Source organism: Anabas testudineus, chromosome 3, assembly GCF_900324465.2.
Source record: "Anabas testudineus chromosome 3, fAnaTes1.2, whole genome shotgun sequence".
NCBI classification, from domain to species: Eukaryota; Metazoa; Chordata; class Actinopteri; order Anabantiformes; family Anabantidae; genus Anabas; species Anabas testudineus.
Genome location: NC_046612.1, coordinates 16988919 through 17005309, shown reverse-complemented (window position 1 = coordinate 17005309; position 16391 = coordinate 16988919). Strand labels below are relative to the sequence as shown.

Below are 16391 nucleotides of genomic sequence, written 5' to 3'. Positions count from 1 at the left end.
GGGGAGTAGGTAGTGGGGGGTCCTTAGTGGGGATGTACAGTGTGTGATATTACACACAGATGATGAATTATCTGAACACACCTTGAAGCCCCCCGAGGCAGAGAATCTAAAAACATCTTCAGTTACATAAAGTCACGACAGTTCAGTCAACACCGTACTCGACTCTCACACACACTTTGTTTAAGGTACCCACAGATAATTGATATGTTAAGTCTAAAGCTTGGAGTATCACATCCATCAATAGGTTTGCTTTAACCAGCAAAGTCGATGGTATTGCATGTACCTGTATGTGTACTTATATACACACACAAGCCAGCATGGGCACTCTGGCTGGTCTGTGGCTATTCAGTCCTGTTGATCATAGCTAATGTTACATTTTTCCCAAGTTGACCTCTGTGCACCACAACATTAAAGCCAACAGGAGCATTTAATGTTGTATATTTTCCTTTAAAATCAGCTTGTTTTACATGTTTGCACGGAGTCCCACCTACCTAGTCTAAAGCCTCCCATGCTGTTTTCACTTAGTCAGAAAGGCAGTTTATTCATACAACCTCTCAAATCCATCAAATCAAAACCTTCATTCACCAGGGCTGTCTTCAACCTAAGATTGAAATTGGCTTAGCTTCAGTGTGTTTGTAGTGTGGGAACCTGTCCCTAACTGACCTGCAAGGCATGATCATGATCATTTATCAGGTGGGGGGTTGTTATTTGGGTTTGGTTATATTTTCATTTTGATAGGAAGATTGCTTGACTACTGACATGTTTGGATGTTAGCTCCAAGGTAGGAGCAGCTGTGTCAACAGCTCTCGTATTTTCTCACATCCAGTTGTTCAGATGCACAAGGCTGTTTCTGTTGGTTTTCTCCACTCAAGGTCTCTGCTGGTTATCAAAGCTCAGATTATTCCCTTATATTTGCTCTTCACATTCACCCAGTCATCAATTTCTACTCTTAGCTGTATTATCACAGAACAGGAACTGACTCTTCTTCCATGACGCTGAGCAGTTGTCAAACAGCACAGGGCTCTGGCTCCCTTTAAACTTCTATCTCTCTATTAATAGCAGTTTGTGGGTGAAACTCACAGTACATCTGTAGAAAAGGTTTTTGAGAAAACCTGGCTTAACATGTCAAAATATTTATGCTGAACTACTGCACATAGACACATTACGCATTTGTAACTTAAATCTCCCATAGGCTCACCTGGTGGCAGCGTTTGAGCAGAGTCTGGGCAACATGACCATTAGATTGAAGAGTCTGACTTTGACTGCGGAACAGAAGGTAAAAACTGTTCTTCTTATTTTCTAATAGACTGTGCTCTACACACTCATTTCAGTGTGCGTTCAAAGTCTGTGCAGTTGACTTGATGGTGTGTGTTGTTGTTTTCCTTGTAGGATTCTGAGCTGAATGAGCTGAGGAAGACCATCGAGCTGCTGAAGAAGCAGAACGCCGTGGCTCAGGCCGCCATTAATGGAGTTATCAACACACCTGAACTCACACCTAAAGGGGAAAGGACAGGTACAGACAGACCCTGCATACATTACACTAAACTGTACGCATTGATGCTCTTTTTTTAGCTGCAAAGTATTCAGCAAACAGATTTAAATGTTAAGGCGCTGACACTGTTTATTTGATTAACATGCTTAATTGAATAATTAATTAACATTAGGGGGAAGTAGGGAGGAAAGTCAAGGCAAGTTCTGTAACATCAAGAAGACTTTCAGACATAACTACAGGGCAAAGCAAAACCCCCATATGCCCTCATGTAACTGTAATTTGTGAAAACGTTATTCTTGTTTGAATCCACATACGTCTGTTTGCACTATTGTATGAAAGCCTTGAATAGCATGTCTCTAAGAGAGGCCATTAAAGAGGACATCATGCAAGTATTCCAGAGCTCCTCATACCACAGCACACGCATGTTCTGTCTGCCCTCAGCTGGCAGTAATGGCAGTCCACAGCAACAATGGCAGCAGCAGAATCAGCAGCCAGACCTGCGCATCAGGAGACAGCACTCCTCTGACAGTGTCAGCAGCGTCGCCAGTGCAACCAGCCACTCCAGTGTGGGCTCCAACATGGATGCAGATTCAAAAAACAAGAAAAAGAACAAGAAAAACTGGGTAAGATGTCAATAAAAGCAAAAACGTTGAAGAAAAAGAACAGATTTCAATGTGTGATTAGTTTAAAAAAAAAAAAAAACCTGCCTTGTTTTGTTTTGTCTTTTTTTGTCACTTTCTGTGTATTTATGTGTGTTTGTTGCTCTCATGTCTTTGGGTTTCTGCTCTTTTAGGCATCTTTCACTGGGGAAAAGGTGAATACACTTGGGACACTTTAGACTAAATAGACATAGACTAAATGCTGTTGAATAGCAAGTTATTTCCAGATCAGAAATGATCAGACGTCTGTGTTGAAGTTGGTTGTAGTTGTCATCTCTTGATTATCAGCTAGTGTGTCTGTAGTCATAATACCAGCAGCTCATTAGTTGTTGTGTTTTACCAGTGATCATACAACAATATATCTTATATACTTACAAGATGAACATTTCCTTTTTGCTGTTCAAAGACCTTTCTGTGCACAGGAGGACAAGTCAGAGATAATGACGTATGCAGCTTTCTTTCCTCTCTGCCATCCCATAGACTGAGATAATGTTTTGTTTTAGTCATCTGTGGTTGTCAGTATCTGATCCTTATTTTGGTGAATTTTAGGAAGAATGTAATAGTGTTTTGTTGTAGCTGTTAAAAGTTATCACTTTGTGTAGAGTTTCCTGCTTTAGCTGATAATAAATTGCCCTTTGTGTGTGTGTGTGTGGGGGATCCCAGAGGTATGCAGGTGCTACTCAGACAGTAGGATGTGGAGTTCATAGGGGCTGTGTGTGGGAGTATGACATGGATCATGAAAGACTCAATTTCATGGTGGCTGTGATGTCAATTTAACTTGCAGCTGCCCTAAAATCAGCTCTAGTCTTGTAGGGGCGTCTGGTTTAATCTGTCCCTCCTTGACACATTAACACACCCCAACCCATATGAACATGCGCTATTTTGTCTCTCTGTCTTCCTCTGCTTCGCTTCATGTGGCAGGTCTATGAGGTAAGATTGATATGCTGCGTGAAAAGAAAGAAACAAAGCTGCCTAACTCAAACTGCACCTCTTCTAGGTTACTAACCTCTGTCCTTTTTCTCCTGGTCTGTGCTGCCACTGTAGTGCCTTTTCTCTTCACCCCAACACCTCTGCTCCCTGAAACCTGCCTTAAGAAACTTCAGCTGGTTCTCAAAAGGACAAGTCCACTCTAAAATACTTGAGCGTTAATGAGATAGGTTGCATGTAACATAAGATAATGTTGAGATATTTTCAGTGTAGCTGCAGACACACACACACACACACAAAGAAAAATAGCATCTGGCTGTGCTGCATATGCTTTAAAGTTGCAAAATTGATTTACATTTAAATGATTTAAATTATTACAGAGCTTGCAGATGTATGAATCTGTCATCGGTAGTGTTGTCACAAGTATTCGGAGTGGATTTCTCCTCAAAACACAAACTTTAACTCCAACAAGATGAGGAAACAGATGTTTCTTATCTAAAAGGATATTTATTGTTTCAACATGGCTCATCATTTTTGTTTCACTGATTTTTACAGGATCATAGACAATTACAACTTAGAAGACAAAAAAAAAAAAAAAACACCTTAAGTAAATGTGTTAAATTCTAGCAGATAATAAATACACATATACAAAGCAGGACTCACTGTCACATTGTTCCCTTGAAGTTTCTCCTTTAGGAAACTTAATAATAATAATATAATAATAAAAAGATGCTAAGATCCTGGTTTATTGATCCATACTGCATCATACAGCAAATCAAGATAATTAGATAGTTGAGAAATAAAGAACAAAAACAATGGGCCATAAGTAGTTAGCAAAACTATCTCTGAAAACAGACGGACACATTGAATTCTGTGTCGATGTTCAGAGCTGAACTCAGTCCTACGGCAGCCTACCCACTATTCCCTTATTCCCCCTCACTTATTTGCACATTGTCACAGCTTTTTACCTTCACATTCCCTGGCACACTCCTACCCTTCCTCTCAGCCGTATGTTAATGTGAGTGTGTTCCTCACCTGCTCACCGTCTCTGTCTCTCCCCCTCTGTTCTCTGCCTGCAGCTGCGAAGCTCCTTCAAACAAGCATTTAGCAAGAAGAAATCTCCCAAATCGGCCTCCTCTCACTCCGACATTGAGGAGATGACGGACTCCTCACTGCCATCTTCCCCCAAACTGCCCCACAACGGCACCACAGCCACCAGCCACATGCTCAGGAACACACACTCCAATACACTGTAAGTATGTCACTGCAGTACTATTGAGGATGTACTGTAGTTTACCCTTACATTTTCAAAGAAGACCTCTCTATGTGTACACTACAGACGGAACTCTATATTGTATATTGTTCTATACTTCAGTAAGTATTTATTCTGCTTGTGTGTGTACAGATTGTCTGAGTGTTTGGACAGTGAGGCGGAAACGGTGATGCAGCTGCGGAGTGAGCTCAGGGAGAAGGAGATGAAGCTGACGGATATCCGCTTGGAGGCTCTCAGCTCTGCACATCAGCTGGATCAGCTCCGGGAAGCCATGAACCGCATGCAGGTCAGCAGACACACCCACAGACGCACCTTTACATGTATGACGTCATGATGTCATTATTGTAATATTAAATAGGATATTTGAAATGCTGACCTATGGAAGTTAAATCACATACAATAAACAAACAAAAAACATTTTAATCTAAAAAACATGAAATTTAAATCTAGACGTGTAGGATAATAATGTGCAAATTACACCAATATGATTTTGTTTAAATTATTTAAATTAAAATTTAATTTATTTTATTTATATTTAGGGCCAAACAAGTATAATTATTTTAGTATAATAGTATAATAGTTTTAACTGTCTACATCAACATCTGACATTCTACAGGTTTTGTAGAAATTCAAAAAGGAAAGGGAATTACATATAGTTATATTAGTTGGCCTGAAGGGGGCGCTATAATGTAATTTTTTTTTTTTTTCATTTTTAAACTGCTGGAGCTTTGGTCGCCCTGACTTCATCTGTGTGTATCTGCAGCTAGAGATCGAGAAACTGAAGTCAGAGAATGACCGTCTGAAGCTGGAGACTCAGGGCAGCAGGACCGGCTCCCAGGCCTCCATCTCGTCATCTCCTCCCCCTCAAACACTGAGCCAGACTCCAGGGCCCGGACCAGGGCTCTCCCAGCACAGCCTAAACCTCACCACCAGCGAGTCCACCAGCCTGGGTAATAAGAAAGAAAATCTGGTTCACTGAAATTTAATTTTTTTGAACCAGGTTTTTACTCAGCTCTATAGAAAGTATGTTTTTATAATAAGAACCTTGCCTGAATCACTCTGCTCTCCTGACAGACATGCTGCTGGATGACACAGGTGCAGAGGGAGGAATGAGGAAGGAGGGAAGACATGTGAAAGTTGTCGTCAGCCTGGATGAGGAGACCAAGTGGGGAGAGGTGAGACCCGTTTGAAAACCACAACTGAAAGTGTATTTTGTTGGTTAAAACCTTCACTAAAAGTGCTTCTTTGATGTTTTCCCCATCCAAGGAGGGCCAGCCCCGTCATTTTTTGATCGGCTGCATTGGCGTCAGTGGCAAAACCAAGTGGGATGTGTTGGATGGAGTGGTCCGACGACTTTTCAAGGTAAACATAAACCTGCAGTCAACAATCAGATAATGTTAAAACACCTTGACATCAGTTTGTTGTAAGGAATCAAAAAGATTTAGGAGTCTTTGTCTAAAATGCTGCACAGGCAGTAAAAAATAAAACAGTTGTTTAAACAACACTTTTCTCAGTCATACACTGAAATGTGCTTTTATGAATGAGCAAATGGGCATTTACTTCGAGAAGAAGATAGTAATATAGTTGTTCAAAACAGCCTTTAAATGCAGGTTTTGTGTCTGACAGGAGTACATTACACATGTGGACCCGGCGAGTCAACTGGGACTGAGCTCAGACAGCGTGGAGGGATACAACATTGGAGAAATTCACCGTCCCAGTAGCCCCAGTGCCGCACAAACACCTGAGCTGCTGCCGTGTGGTTACCTGGTGGGAGACAGCAACACCATCAGCATCCAACTCAAAGGTACCAACGTGTCACAAAGTTGATTTTGCAAATGATAATGCAGTTCTGCTGCTTCTAGTTAATCTAGTTAACCATCGTAAACAGAATAATGCAGTATGAGAAAAATAATTCCACCAGTTCTGACGGTGTTAGTAAATAAAAACAGGAGATATCTAGAAATGTATTGTCTGTATTGGACAGAACAGCTGTCTGCATCGTCTGCATTTACATGAATATGCTGACATGTGTCTGCGGGTGTATCCAGGTGTGAGTAGCAGGAACGTGGACTCTATGGTGTTCGACTCTCTGATCCCAAAGCCAATGCTGCAGCGCTACGTCTCCCTGCTGAAGGAGCACAGACGCGTCATTTTGTCTGGCCCCAGTGGCACAGGAAAGACCTACCTGGCCAATCAGCTGTCTCGACACCTGCTGCTGCTGGAGGGTCGACCATGGAGCCCACATGCTGTTGTAACTTTTAATGTGGACCACAAGTCCAGCAAGGTAAACACACATAAACTCTATATCACACAGTTGTCACTAAATATAATAAATATACATTTTGAGATTTTTTAATGTGATTTATTAAATGAGGACAATTGAGATCATAAAAGTGAAAAACATCTAAACCTTCTGGCTTATGTAGATAGAAAGGTTTTGTACTGAAAATCGCTGTCTGTCTCACTGCCTGTGTAGGAGCTGCGTCAGTACCTGTCAGGTTTGGCTGAACAGTGCAGTGGTGTCCCAGGGGTGGAGAGTCCTCTGGTGGTCATTCTGGACAACCTGCATCACGTCAGCTCCCTTGGAGAGATCTTCAACGGCGTCTTCAACTGCAACTACCAGCACTGGTTAGTTCACATATGCACGCAAAACACTGATATAAACATGTCTGAACGAGTTTAGGTTTAGTTAACCAGAAACAATTCTACTGGTGACTGGTGGATGTTGTCAGCTCCAAGAGCAGCTCTGCTAGAACAGCTCGCAGCATTTGTATTCAGTGTAAATGAAAGTAAATTGTGGTCCTTAAGTAGTTAGTAAGACATGGTGGCCAACCAAATTCAAAGCGTTCCTGATCCAAACAGCCATGTATGAAGCCGAGCTGACAACACAAGGTGATTGATGGTTTTGAAAAGTTGGTGGTTGCACCCAGACATCACTGGAAAGATGTGGGAAGAACAGGTTTCTGAAGCTATCAGACCATCACATAAGCAATGAGATGAGAAAGTATAGTAATTAGTGTAATTCTCTTCTCTTTTCAGCCCCTACATTATCGGCACCATGAGCCAAGCTACATCCTCTGCCCCCAACCTGCAGCTTCACCACAACTTCAGGTAAAGTGCACCTGATCCTCCTCTTCCTGCGAGTTGGATGTTGAAAGATTTACACAGCCTTAAAATAAATGTTATGTCTATGGGTTAATCTTTGGGAAGATTTTACCTTTTAGTGATGTTTTCCAGTCTTGATATATCTGAATTCTCTCTGATCAGATGGGTTCTGTGTGCCAACCACATGGAGCCTGTGAAAGGCTTCCTTGGTCGTTATCTGAGGAGGAAGCTGATCGAGATGGAGATTAGCAGCCGAACACGCAACACGGAGCTGGTAAAGATCGTCGACTGGATCCCACGGGTTTGGCACCACCTCAACCGCTTCCTGGAGACACACAGCTCCTCTGATGTCACCATTGGTAAGACGACATTACACGAATGAAGAGAGATTGGTTAATAAATGTCTGCATAGAAACAACTGGGGTCTTACCTTTCTACTCTGTGGTGTGCAGGACCTCGTCTTTTCCTGTCATGCCCCATGGATGTGGAGGGATCCAGGGTTTGGTTCACTGACCTCTGGAATTACTCCATCATCCCCTACATGCTGGAGGCAGTACGGGAAGGACTGCAGGTAACAAAAACATCCACATATAGTCTGTCCAAAACTGTGCCAGATTCATGTTAGACAGATCAGTCACTGGCACAAAAACGTTGGTGATCTGGGATTTTAACAATAAAACTAATTTATAACGAGACAGTAGCCTGAGGGTATGTTTAAAGAATCTATCTGAATGAAGCAGAAGTGTAATGAGTATGACAATGATGTAATGTATTCACTATGGAATGGATTTGTTCTGTCCGGGGACCAGGCTTTTGTTCATCAGGGTGAAATAGATTCAGTTTGTACTCATGATCTGCATCTAATTAACATCTGATTTAGGTACGCAACAGCTAATTACTAGAATGCAACATGTGAGTGGGACTGAAGGGAAACCTGGCAGAGTCAGAGAATCTGTAAAGAAGAAGAAAACAAAATATTGACATCCTCCCAAGATCACGCTGCAGTTGATTGATTGATTAATTGATTATTATAAATCATTCATGGTCAATAAAAGTTGGCAACTTTGACAAAACAATTTTCGGAAAAATACCTCATTAATGTCAAAGTGAAAACAGGTTTAAGAGGTAATGTCAATGAAATAAAAATATGTAAGTTGAAATGGTTTACCAACAACAAGGTGAATGTTCTGGAGTGGCCCAGACCTCAATTTAATAGAGAATTTGTGGATGGACTTCAAAATGGCTGTTCACACCTGATCCCCACGCAACCTGATAGAGCTTGAGCAGTTTTGCAAAAAAAAAAGACAAAAATTCCTACCTAATACCTAAACCACACAGACTCCATGCTGTGATTGCAGCCAAAGGTACATCTACTAAATACTGAGCTGAAGGGGGTGAATATTAATGCAAACACTGATTTCACCTTATTTATTTTTATTTAATTAACTTTTTTTTTTTGAGGGTCTGCATTTTAGAGTTCAGTGACTATTCAGGCTGAGCCTCAGACATTAGACAAACTACCTCCAAGCTGAAACTCTGCCGGTGAACATGTTCTAGTACCTTTCAGTGTTATGTTCTGTGTCTCTGTAGCTGTACGGCCGCAGGGCTGCGTGGGAGGACCCTGCTGCCTGGGTAATTGACACCTACCCGTGGTCAGCCACACCAACTCCATCTGATTGGCCCCCGTTGCTGCAGCTCCGCCCTGAGGACGTGGGGTTTGATGGTTACTCTGTTCCAAGAGAAGGGGTCAGGAAAGAGCCGCCACAGAGTGACAGTGATGCAGATCCACTGGTGAGTAAAACAATTGAAACAGAAAAAGAACATCTGTTACTAAACAGTCACAACGGACAAATGTGTGATCTCTCTTAATACACTGACATTTAAATACAAACATCTGCCTTTATCTGACTGAGAAAAGGTGAGTTTTATAAACAGTAGATAGGGAAATAAATCTTAACTAAACTAATCCACAGTGTGGTAACCAAACAGTCTATGAAGGGGACATGTTCCTTCATCTCTGAGTTGAGACACTTCTTCTGTTGACAGATGAACATGCTGATGCGTCTTAAGGAGGCAGCGACCTCGTCGAGCCCACAGAGTTACGACAGCGATTCAAACAGCAACAGCCACCAGGACGACATCCTGGACTCATCGCTGGAGTCAACCTTGTGATGGCATCAAAATGCAACACTGGGATCAGTTTTCAGGAGGAACTTTGTATAAGAACTGTTCTGTGAGAACTTCTTGTTGAGAATATAATATCATGCCACAAAATGCAGCCAGCTGAATTTGGGTGCAGGTAACCCAAATATGACAAGAAAAATAAAGTTAAAACTACATTTCAGAAAAACGGCAACAAACGTTTTTACTGCACTGCACTGTTTTTTGTTTTGTTTGTTTTGTTTTGTTTTTTTCACCGCTGTGGCCCACGGCTCCTCTGTCGGGAGTCTGACATCTACTTCACACAGACAGAATAAAAGCACACGCTGTTGTTGAGGCATCACCTTTACATCATCACCAGCCACCTGCATACATGAACACCAGCCGTGTGTCGTCCATCCTCCACCGAGGCACAAGCATCAGCTCCGGCTCATCAGAAGAGATATCTGCAAGATCCTCCTGGTCGGTCCTGCCCAACCACAGAGTGCCTGAGCTGCCTGCAGATGGCGATACAGTCCCTCTTCTGAGCCTCAGCTACCAGCACTTCAGAGCACAGATGAAGATGCTGCTGGTAGGATGGATGGATGGATGCATGGATGAACATCCAGTGACTTGCTTCTCCTCCTCTGCAGCTGAAGTTGCCTGTGTGACTGCACGAGGATAAAAAAGAGCCAAAGTGAATGTTAAGCCCTCCAGCCTGCTCTCATTTCCAAAAAAATCATCGAGATCATCAATTTTACGTCTCAAACGATATGATTTAGATACGTTTGGATGTTTCTCAGTTAAATGCCTTTAGTGGACAAAAAGAATGAGAACTGGTGGTTTATAAATGCTGATGCATGATATCAAAGTTTTACCAATAGAGTTAAAACTGCACGTAAACTGTCAAAATCTGTGGAAAGAAATCTCAGAACTAACAGGATGAGCTTAGTAGATTAATACAAAAACGGAATTTCTTATCCAGTACATCTACAGATGATTGTAAAATAGGAGGTCGAGGACAAGAACTCATTTACAAACAGTCCACGTTCTCACAAAGGTAAAGTCCCACCAGACGGAGAGGGTCCTACCTGGGAAATTAACATTCACCGTGGTTAGATTTCTTCTGTTAACGTTTACCATGTAGGAGACTCTGTGTTGTAAGTTATACAAATGATGCCTCTGTCCCTTCTAACTTGTTGCTTTCATGCACATTGGCCTCAACAGGCTGTTGTAGCACAAATATCTTGTGGTGCTGGACTGACTCTAACAAACAATGCCTTACTCTTTCCTAACAGACTATCTGCATTAACTGATTCTTTGTCTAAATGGCTGTAAACTTAACAGGGCTGCGAGTCGACTCTCCTCGTGCACCTTGAGCTGTCTAGGAGCAGTGTCGACCTCTCATCATATCGAACACCAATGCCGCGTGGGATTGAGGGGATGTGAATGAGTAGTGGTACTTTGAGTTTCAAATTAAGTTGCATGCATGTGACCCAGTGCTGAAGCTGGTGTAAATATTTGGACCATTAGCAAGAAAGGAAAAAAATAATCTATAGATGTGTTTTGGTGCTCAAAATCAGAACCTTTTGCAGGTTGATTGGTTGAGGGAAGTTTTCGGACGTGTTGATTTTTACCTCATCCTCATCCTTCAGCTGTGCTTTCACCACGCTCATTGTCTATTATGATTATGTGATTTGTGATGAAACGAACCTGTTGAACTAATTAAGTGAAAACTAGTGTATATGCTGCTTTGTTTATAGTAATATAATTAATTGGAGGTTAAAGGTATAAAGGTACTTGTGGATGAATGATAATTTAAAACAGTTTGACCTGTGGCTTAAAAAATAAAGAATATTGTATTTTTCCTTTGGGTTAAACTTCCCAGCCTGGCCTCTCTTCCTGGGAAGGGCAGACAGATGTTTAAAGCTGGGGGGGGTCACGCAGTTCACCACGACTTCCATCGCTTTCAGTGTTTTTGTCACCGATCCTATGCAACATTCATTCCGATTTCCAGATGGAAGCCAACAGCTGAATGTGCGTTTGCCCCACAGGAGGTTTTCAGCACTGCCGAGACATGAAGCACAGAACCAGATATGTAAAGACTTTCAGATTTGTGGCCAATGTCCTTTGTCCAAATGAGTGTTTCAAAGAGCCTCTCCTGCTACGGTCCTTGTAAGCACAGAGACACCGGTGCAGTGTCTTGTTTTAAAGCCTGTTCTGAGAGGTGTGGATGTTGTTGAAGCAGTCAGTCTGTTTATTACTCACAAACTCCAATGAATGTTTAACCTTCTTTGCTATGTGCATTTTTATATGTAACATTACTTTGTAAATAGTTTACCTTGCAGCATTTTGATGACTTTTTCTAGCCGATTTGTTACAGTACTTGAAAAGGAGTATTTTGTGTACAGTCTCTTTACGTCAGAGCAGGTTGATGCCATTTGTCATCACTGGTCTGTCCAGGGCTTGGAGAATTAAATCTGATATCACTGTACTAGTCTTAAGTTATTGTGATTCAATAAAATTAATGATTATTTATGATTTAATTTTGTCAAATTGTTATTTAAAAAAAATACATTTTACTTATAATTGTTTACAAGTTTATTTGGTATTTATACAAAAATGGTGAAATAAACATATGTACAGCACATGATACAACATACATATTAAACAAATCCATATAAATTATTAACGAAATAGCTACATTTTTAATAAACAACTCTATTCAAGGTCAAGGCAAAAGTAACTCAAATTTCTTGGCATAAAAATTCCATACAAAATTGTACAAAATACTGTACAATTGAACAAAGCTGTGCAAAACAGCAAATCGGTGTCTCAGAAGCAGATCCTGGAGAGTCAGGGCGCACTGATGGAGCAACAAACGTGACAGAGTAGAACTTTTCTGTTTTAACACTGACATTTATGGAGTCTTCAAAATGTGGTCGTGGGTTAAATCTCTATATTTGCTCTTCAAAATAAATTAAGATACGGTGATTTCTTCTTCGTCTGACTCTGAGAAGTCCGAGTGTTTACTGGAGAGAGAGGGAGAGGAGATTCTGGACCCTGCCGCGCTCATTCTCTCTCCTCTGAACTCCTCATCCTCCTCTTCCTCGTCTTCATCCTCTGCGGAGGACTTCTTGCCCACGTCGCTGAGATCCGGGTGCGGGTTCGCTTTGGTGGGCAGGGTCTGCTCTCGGCAGCCCCCGGAGGACAGCAGCTCTCGCTCCTTTGAGTTCCTCCACTTCATCCTCCGGTTCTGGAACCAGATTTTCACCTGCAGACAGATCAGGAGGAATGAGACGGGTGCAAAGGAGAGATCTACACTGTAGACGAGCAAACACGTGAAGCTTTTGAGAGCAGACAGTGATTTCAGATCATCTACCTGTGAGTCCTTCAGGCCCAGCTTGGAGGCCAGTTTCTTCCTGTCGGGTTTGCTGATGTATTTCTGTTTCTGGAACATTTTCTCCAAGGCCTTGCGCTGCACGTCGGAGAACACCGCCCTCCTCAGCATCCCTCTGCGGGGCTTCCCTCTGGCGGCCAGAGGCCATGAAAAGGTCCCGGGGATGGGAACAACGGATGAAGAAGCTGGAAGACGAGAACATTTCACTTGTTAGAGCAGAATCATTTTTTTTAGATCTCAGCAGAAACAGAGAGAGAATCCTCTCTATATGAAGATACTGATTTCTCTTTAAGATCATACTTTTCAACTTGTTCTAATTGGATTGGACGTTTTCCCGTTTTGGAGCTGTGCACTGTGTCTGTTTGGAGTGAAATGGCACGAGGTGACTAATTAGCACATTGGCCGGTCCCCAACCGCATTGGTATGTTAAAGAGGTAGCATATCCTTTAAGGAACCCTGTGAGGGCGGATAGAGGAGTTAATAAACCGTGAACGGTAATTGTGTAGTAATGAACTAACGGAGAAAAGACTCTGGACAGGCGGCGAAGGCCATATATTATCTCAACAAAGGGAGATTTACACTTTCAAACTAAACACAACTGCATACCAGAATACTGATGCACGGAGGGGGGGTGGGGGTGAAGAGTGGAGGGGAATGGCGCATTTTTCCCTTCGTGCCCTCAAATCATTTTCATTAAATGAACACGAAAAGCTATTCAGCACCCCGGCGTTGTTTTGTTGAGGCTTTCAGCTGAGCCCATGAAAAGGCTTCATCTCCATTATGATTTGTCGGTATGAAAGCACGGACCAGCGACTTTATAGACTTTTCCAAGAGATTATTCTTTATCTCGGCTTGTTGATTGGCCCGGTTGGAGGAAAGAGGAGCGGAGACTAGAAGTCAGCGCTACCGGGCCGCGCAGCACGCTGAGGAGAACTTTCCCCAGCTGGGACAGTTTGAATGGAGCTGGGCTTTACTTGAAATCCCACCACGCACAACACCTTTCCTCTCTGCGTACTGCTGGCTGGACATCCTCCTGACTGTAGCTGCCCTGTGGCCACAGCAGAATCAGGAACAACGACGCGCTATGTGGTCTTGTGAGAATATTGAAATCTCTCAATAGAGCCTAATAGGGAAATTAGTGCATGACTGGTTCACGCCTTTGGCCCGCCTGGTAAAAGTCACTCTCAGGGGTGTGTGGGTGGTTCGCCCGGTGGGAGATGACCAAATTGGTCACGGTGCTGAAGGCTTTGTTGCCCGCCACAGCGGCCCGGTGGCCCCCTGGGCGCTGTGGGAAAACGCGGAGACGGGGAAATGCCAAAACGCCCACCAATGGGAGGCAGGGGGGGACTAGAACTCGCCACTCCGCCTCAAATTTAGAGCGTGACGATTTGGGATAATTGGTTAATTAGGATGTGGGTGGGTGGGTCCGGGCGAGGGCAGAGCCAGCGGTCCCCATTAATGAGACAGTGATTTCTTTTTTTCTGGCTGTTTGTCCCCTTTCTGCTTCTACTGCGGTTAAAATATATGACAGGGGGTGGAAATGTTTTACATTTATATGCAATTAGTTCAGACAGAGCTCTAAAGGCTAAAGAGAGGTGAACGTGAACTGTGCGTAAAAGTTGCGCCTACCTGGTAAATAAGGCGTCCGGAATATGGGGTGGAAGGCTGCGTCAAAGCAGGGGACGGGGAAGGTCTTGGAGTGCAGGCTGTGAATTGTAGGGGGTGAAGACGCTGTGGAGAAACATCAGGCATGTTACAAACAAATAATCCACGAGGGTGAAAAAGAAAAGCTGAGACACACAGAGCTCTGACGTGCTCACACAGTGGACTCTACTCACCGGTCTTTGGTGAAGGTGCCAGGATGGCGCTGACTCCAAACTTGAGAAAAGTTGGGTCCTTGCTGTTTGGCACCGACGTTTTCGGCGAGCACGATTCGCGCGTTACCGCGGTCGTAGCCACCGCGCGCTCTGTGTGCGCGCCGCTAAAGGACACGGTGGTGGTGGCAGTGGGCAGGGATGCATTCGCTGATGGGACAGTCCGGTTAATAAACGCGGCAGGGCGGCTTATCCGCAGCAGGTCCTCCACTAGAAAGCTGGAATGGTTCGGGAAGGCGGACGGCAGAGTCTGGTTCAGCTGCAGAGCCGCGGGCCGGTACAGCCCCGGGTACAGAGCAGGAGGCGCAATGACGCTTGGGATCATCATGGTCCCGGCAAAAAAAAACCACAGTGTGTGAAATCTGAAATACTCCTTGTGTCAGCTGGGAGAGAATCAGTCGTGTGAATGATGTGAAAGTCCTCTGGTTTCCTCACTCTGGGGAGAGCTGTTATATAGCAGTGTGCCCCCCCGGACCTCCTCTCAGGGCTGACAGCCTCAACAATGGGGCTCAACAAAGTTCTCCACATGGGTCGCTTTCATGCCGCATCCCCAGGCCCGCTGATTGGCCGGAGGACGCAATTTATGATTGCATTAGACTTCATAAGCAACACACAATGTACCGACGACAAAGGGAGTCAGTCATCTGTTTTGCATGTTGACCACTTTCTTTTCAATTTCTTTTGTTTGGCGGAGGCAAGAGGCCTAATTAATCTTCACAAATTCAGTCATTGAAGAGGACTTTTAATATGTGGCTTCTTTAATTAAAGAAGATTTTCATTCACGGTGTCCTGTTATCCATCATCTAGAATTATTTACAAAAATACTGAGTTATTATTTTATTCTGAGTGTTGACAGATAAACACTGACTGAGTATATTTTCTCTTAAATCGACCTTTTCTACTTCAGTTGCAGACACCATGCATAGCGTCTCAAATGTAAATGAGTTTTAGGGTTTCATAGGATTCTCAACACTCAATCTGGCCTTCGTCATGGAATAATGTCTTAAACGGATTTCTGCTATCAAAACGCTTTAACAGATGTGTTAAATATCACTCTTTTTGCACAGGCTTCATTCAGTGCGTAGATCCGCAGCTCAGTGCGCACAGGAGAAGTGTGCGGCCTGAGCCGTGCGCTCATGATCCTGTTAACCATGAACTAACTGTCACCCTCAGCTGCGGAGGAGGCGCCCCTCGGCCTTTCTCTCCTTCCCTCACTCGGCTTCAGAAAAGCCCAGCAGAATAAAAAAGGTTTATTTCTAAAGACGGTTTTGTTCTGCTATTTTAACCGGCTGAATAAAAGTGCATCTGTGATTTGATTTAAAACGCATTTATATGAGCGGACACCGAGACCCCATATAAAACTCTTATTAAAGCTACTTGGAGCCTGATAGTCGTGTTCTGTCAGCTTTACCCTGAAAACCCGTTAAAGCAGAGCAATCAGGCGAAAACGCATTGCAGACCCAAAAAGGGAGAGAGGGGGGAAAACGCTTGTTACCAGCTAAAATAAAGCAATTTGGAAAAG

General features: G+C 43.2%; 2 protein-coding genes across 7 annotated transcripts in view; one reads left to right on the top strand and one right to left on the bottom strand.

The window, feature by feature from the left end:
- Positions 1-10915, top strand: part of nav2a (neuron navigator 2a) — a 159504-nt gene extending 148589 nt beyond the window's left edge. For all 6 annotated transcript variants that reach the window (XM_026377783.1, XM_026377786.1, XM_026377784.1 and 3 more), the window contains 16 exons: positions 1193-1276; positions 1390-1513; positions 1934-2115; positions 4158-4330; positions 4484-4637; positions 5115-5301; positions 5426-5526; positions 5618-5713; positions 5978-6155; positions 6400-6635; positions 6828-6979; positions 7391-7462; positions 7619-7815; positions 7909-8027; positions 9047-9247; positions 9503-10915. In XM_026377783.1, the coding sequence (XP_026233568.1) occupies positions 1193-1276; positions 1390-1513; positions 1934-2115; positions 4158-4330; positions 4484-4637; positions 5115-5301; positions 5426-5526; positions 5618-5713; positions 5978-6155; positions 6400-6635; positions 6828-6979; positions 7391-7462; positions 7619-7815; positions 7909-8027; positions 9047-9247; positions 9503-9628 (2382 nt within the window). In that variant the 3' untranslated portion in view covers positions 9629-10915. The remainder of the gene's footprint in view (positions 1-1192; positions 1277-1389; positions 1514-1933; positions 2116-4157; positions 4331-4483; positions 4638-5114; positions 5302-5425; positions 5527-5617; positions 5714-5977; positions 6156-6399; positions 6636-6827; positions 6980-7390; positions 7463-7618; positions 7816-7908; positions 8028-9046; positions 9248-9502) is intronic.
- Positions 10916-12336: 1421 nt separating this feature from the next.
- Positions 12337-15197, bottom strand: dbx1a (developing brain homeobox 1a). The gene is made up of 4 exons (XM_026378778.1): positions 14834-15197; positions 14625-14726; positions 12978-13180; positions 12337-12869 (listed from the first exon to the last, which is right to left on the bottom strand). The coding sequence occupies exons 1-4, from the start codon at positions 15195-15197 to the stop codon at positions 12576-12578; spliced, it is 963 nt and encodes a 320-aa protein (XP_026234563.1). The 3' UTR covers positions 12337-12575.
- Positions 15198-16391: the final 1194 nt, after the last annotated feature.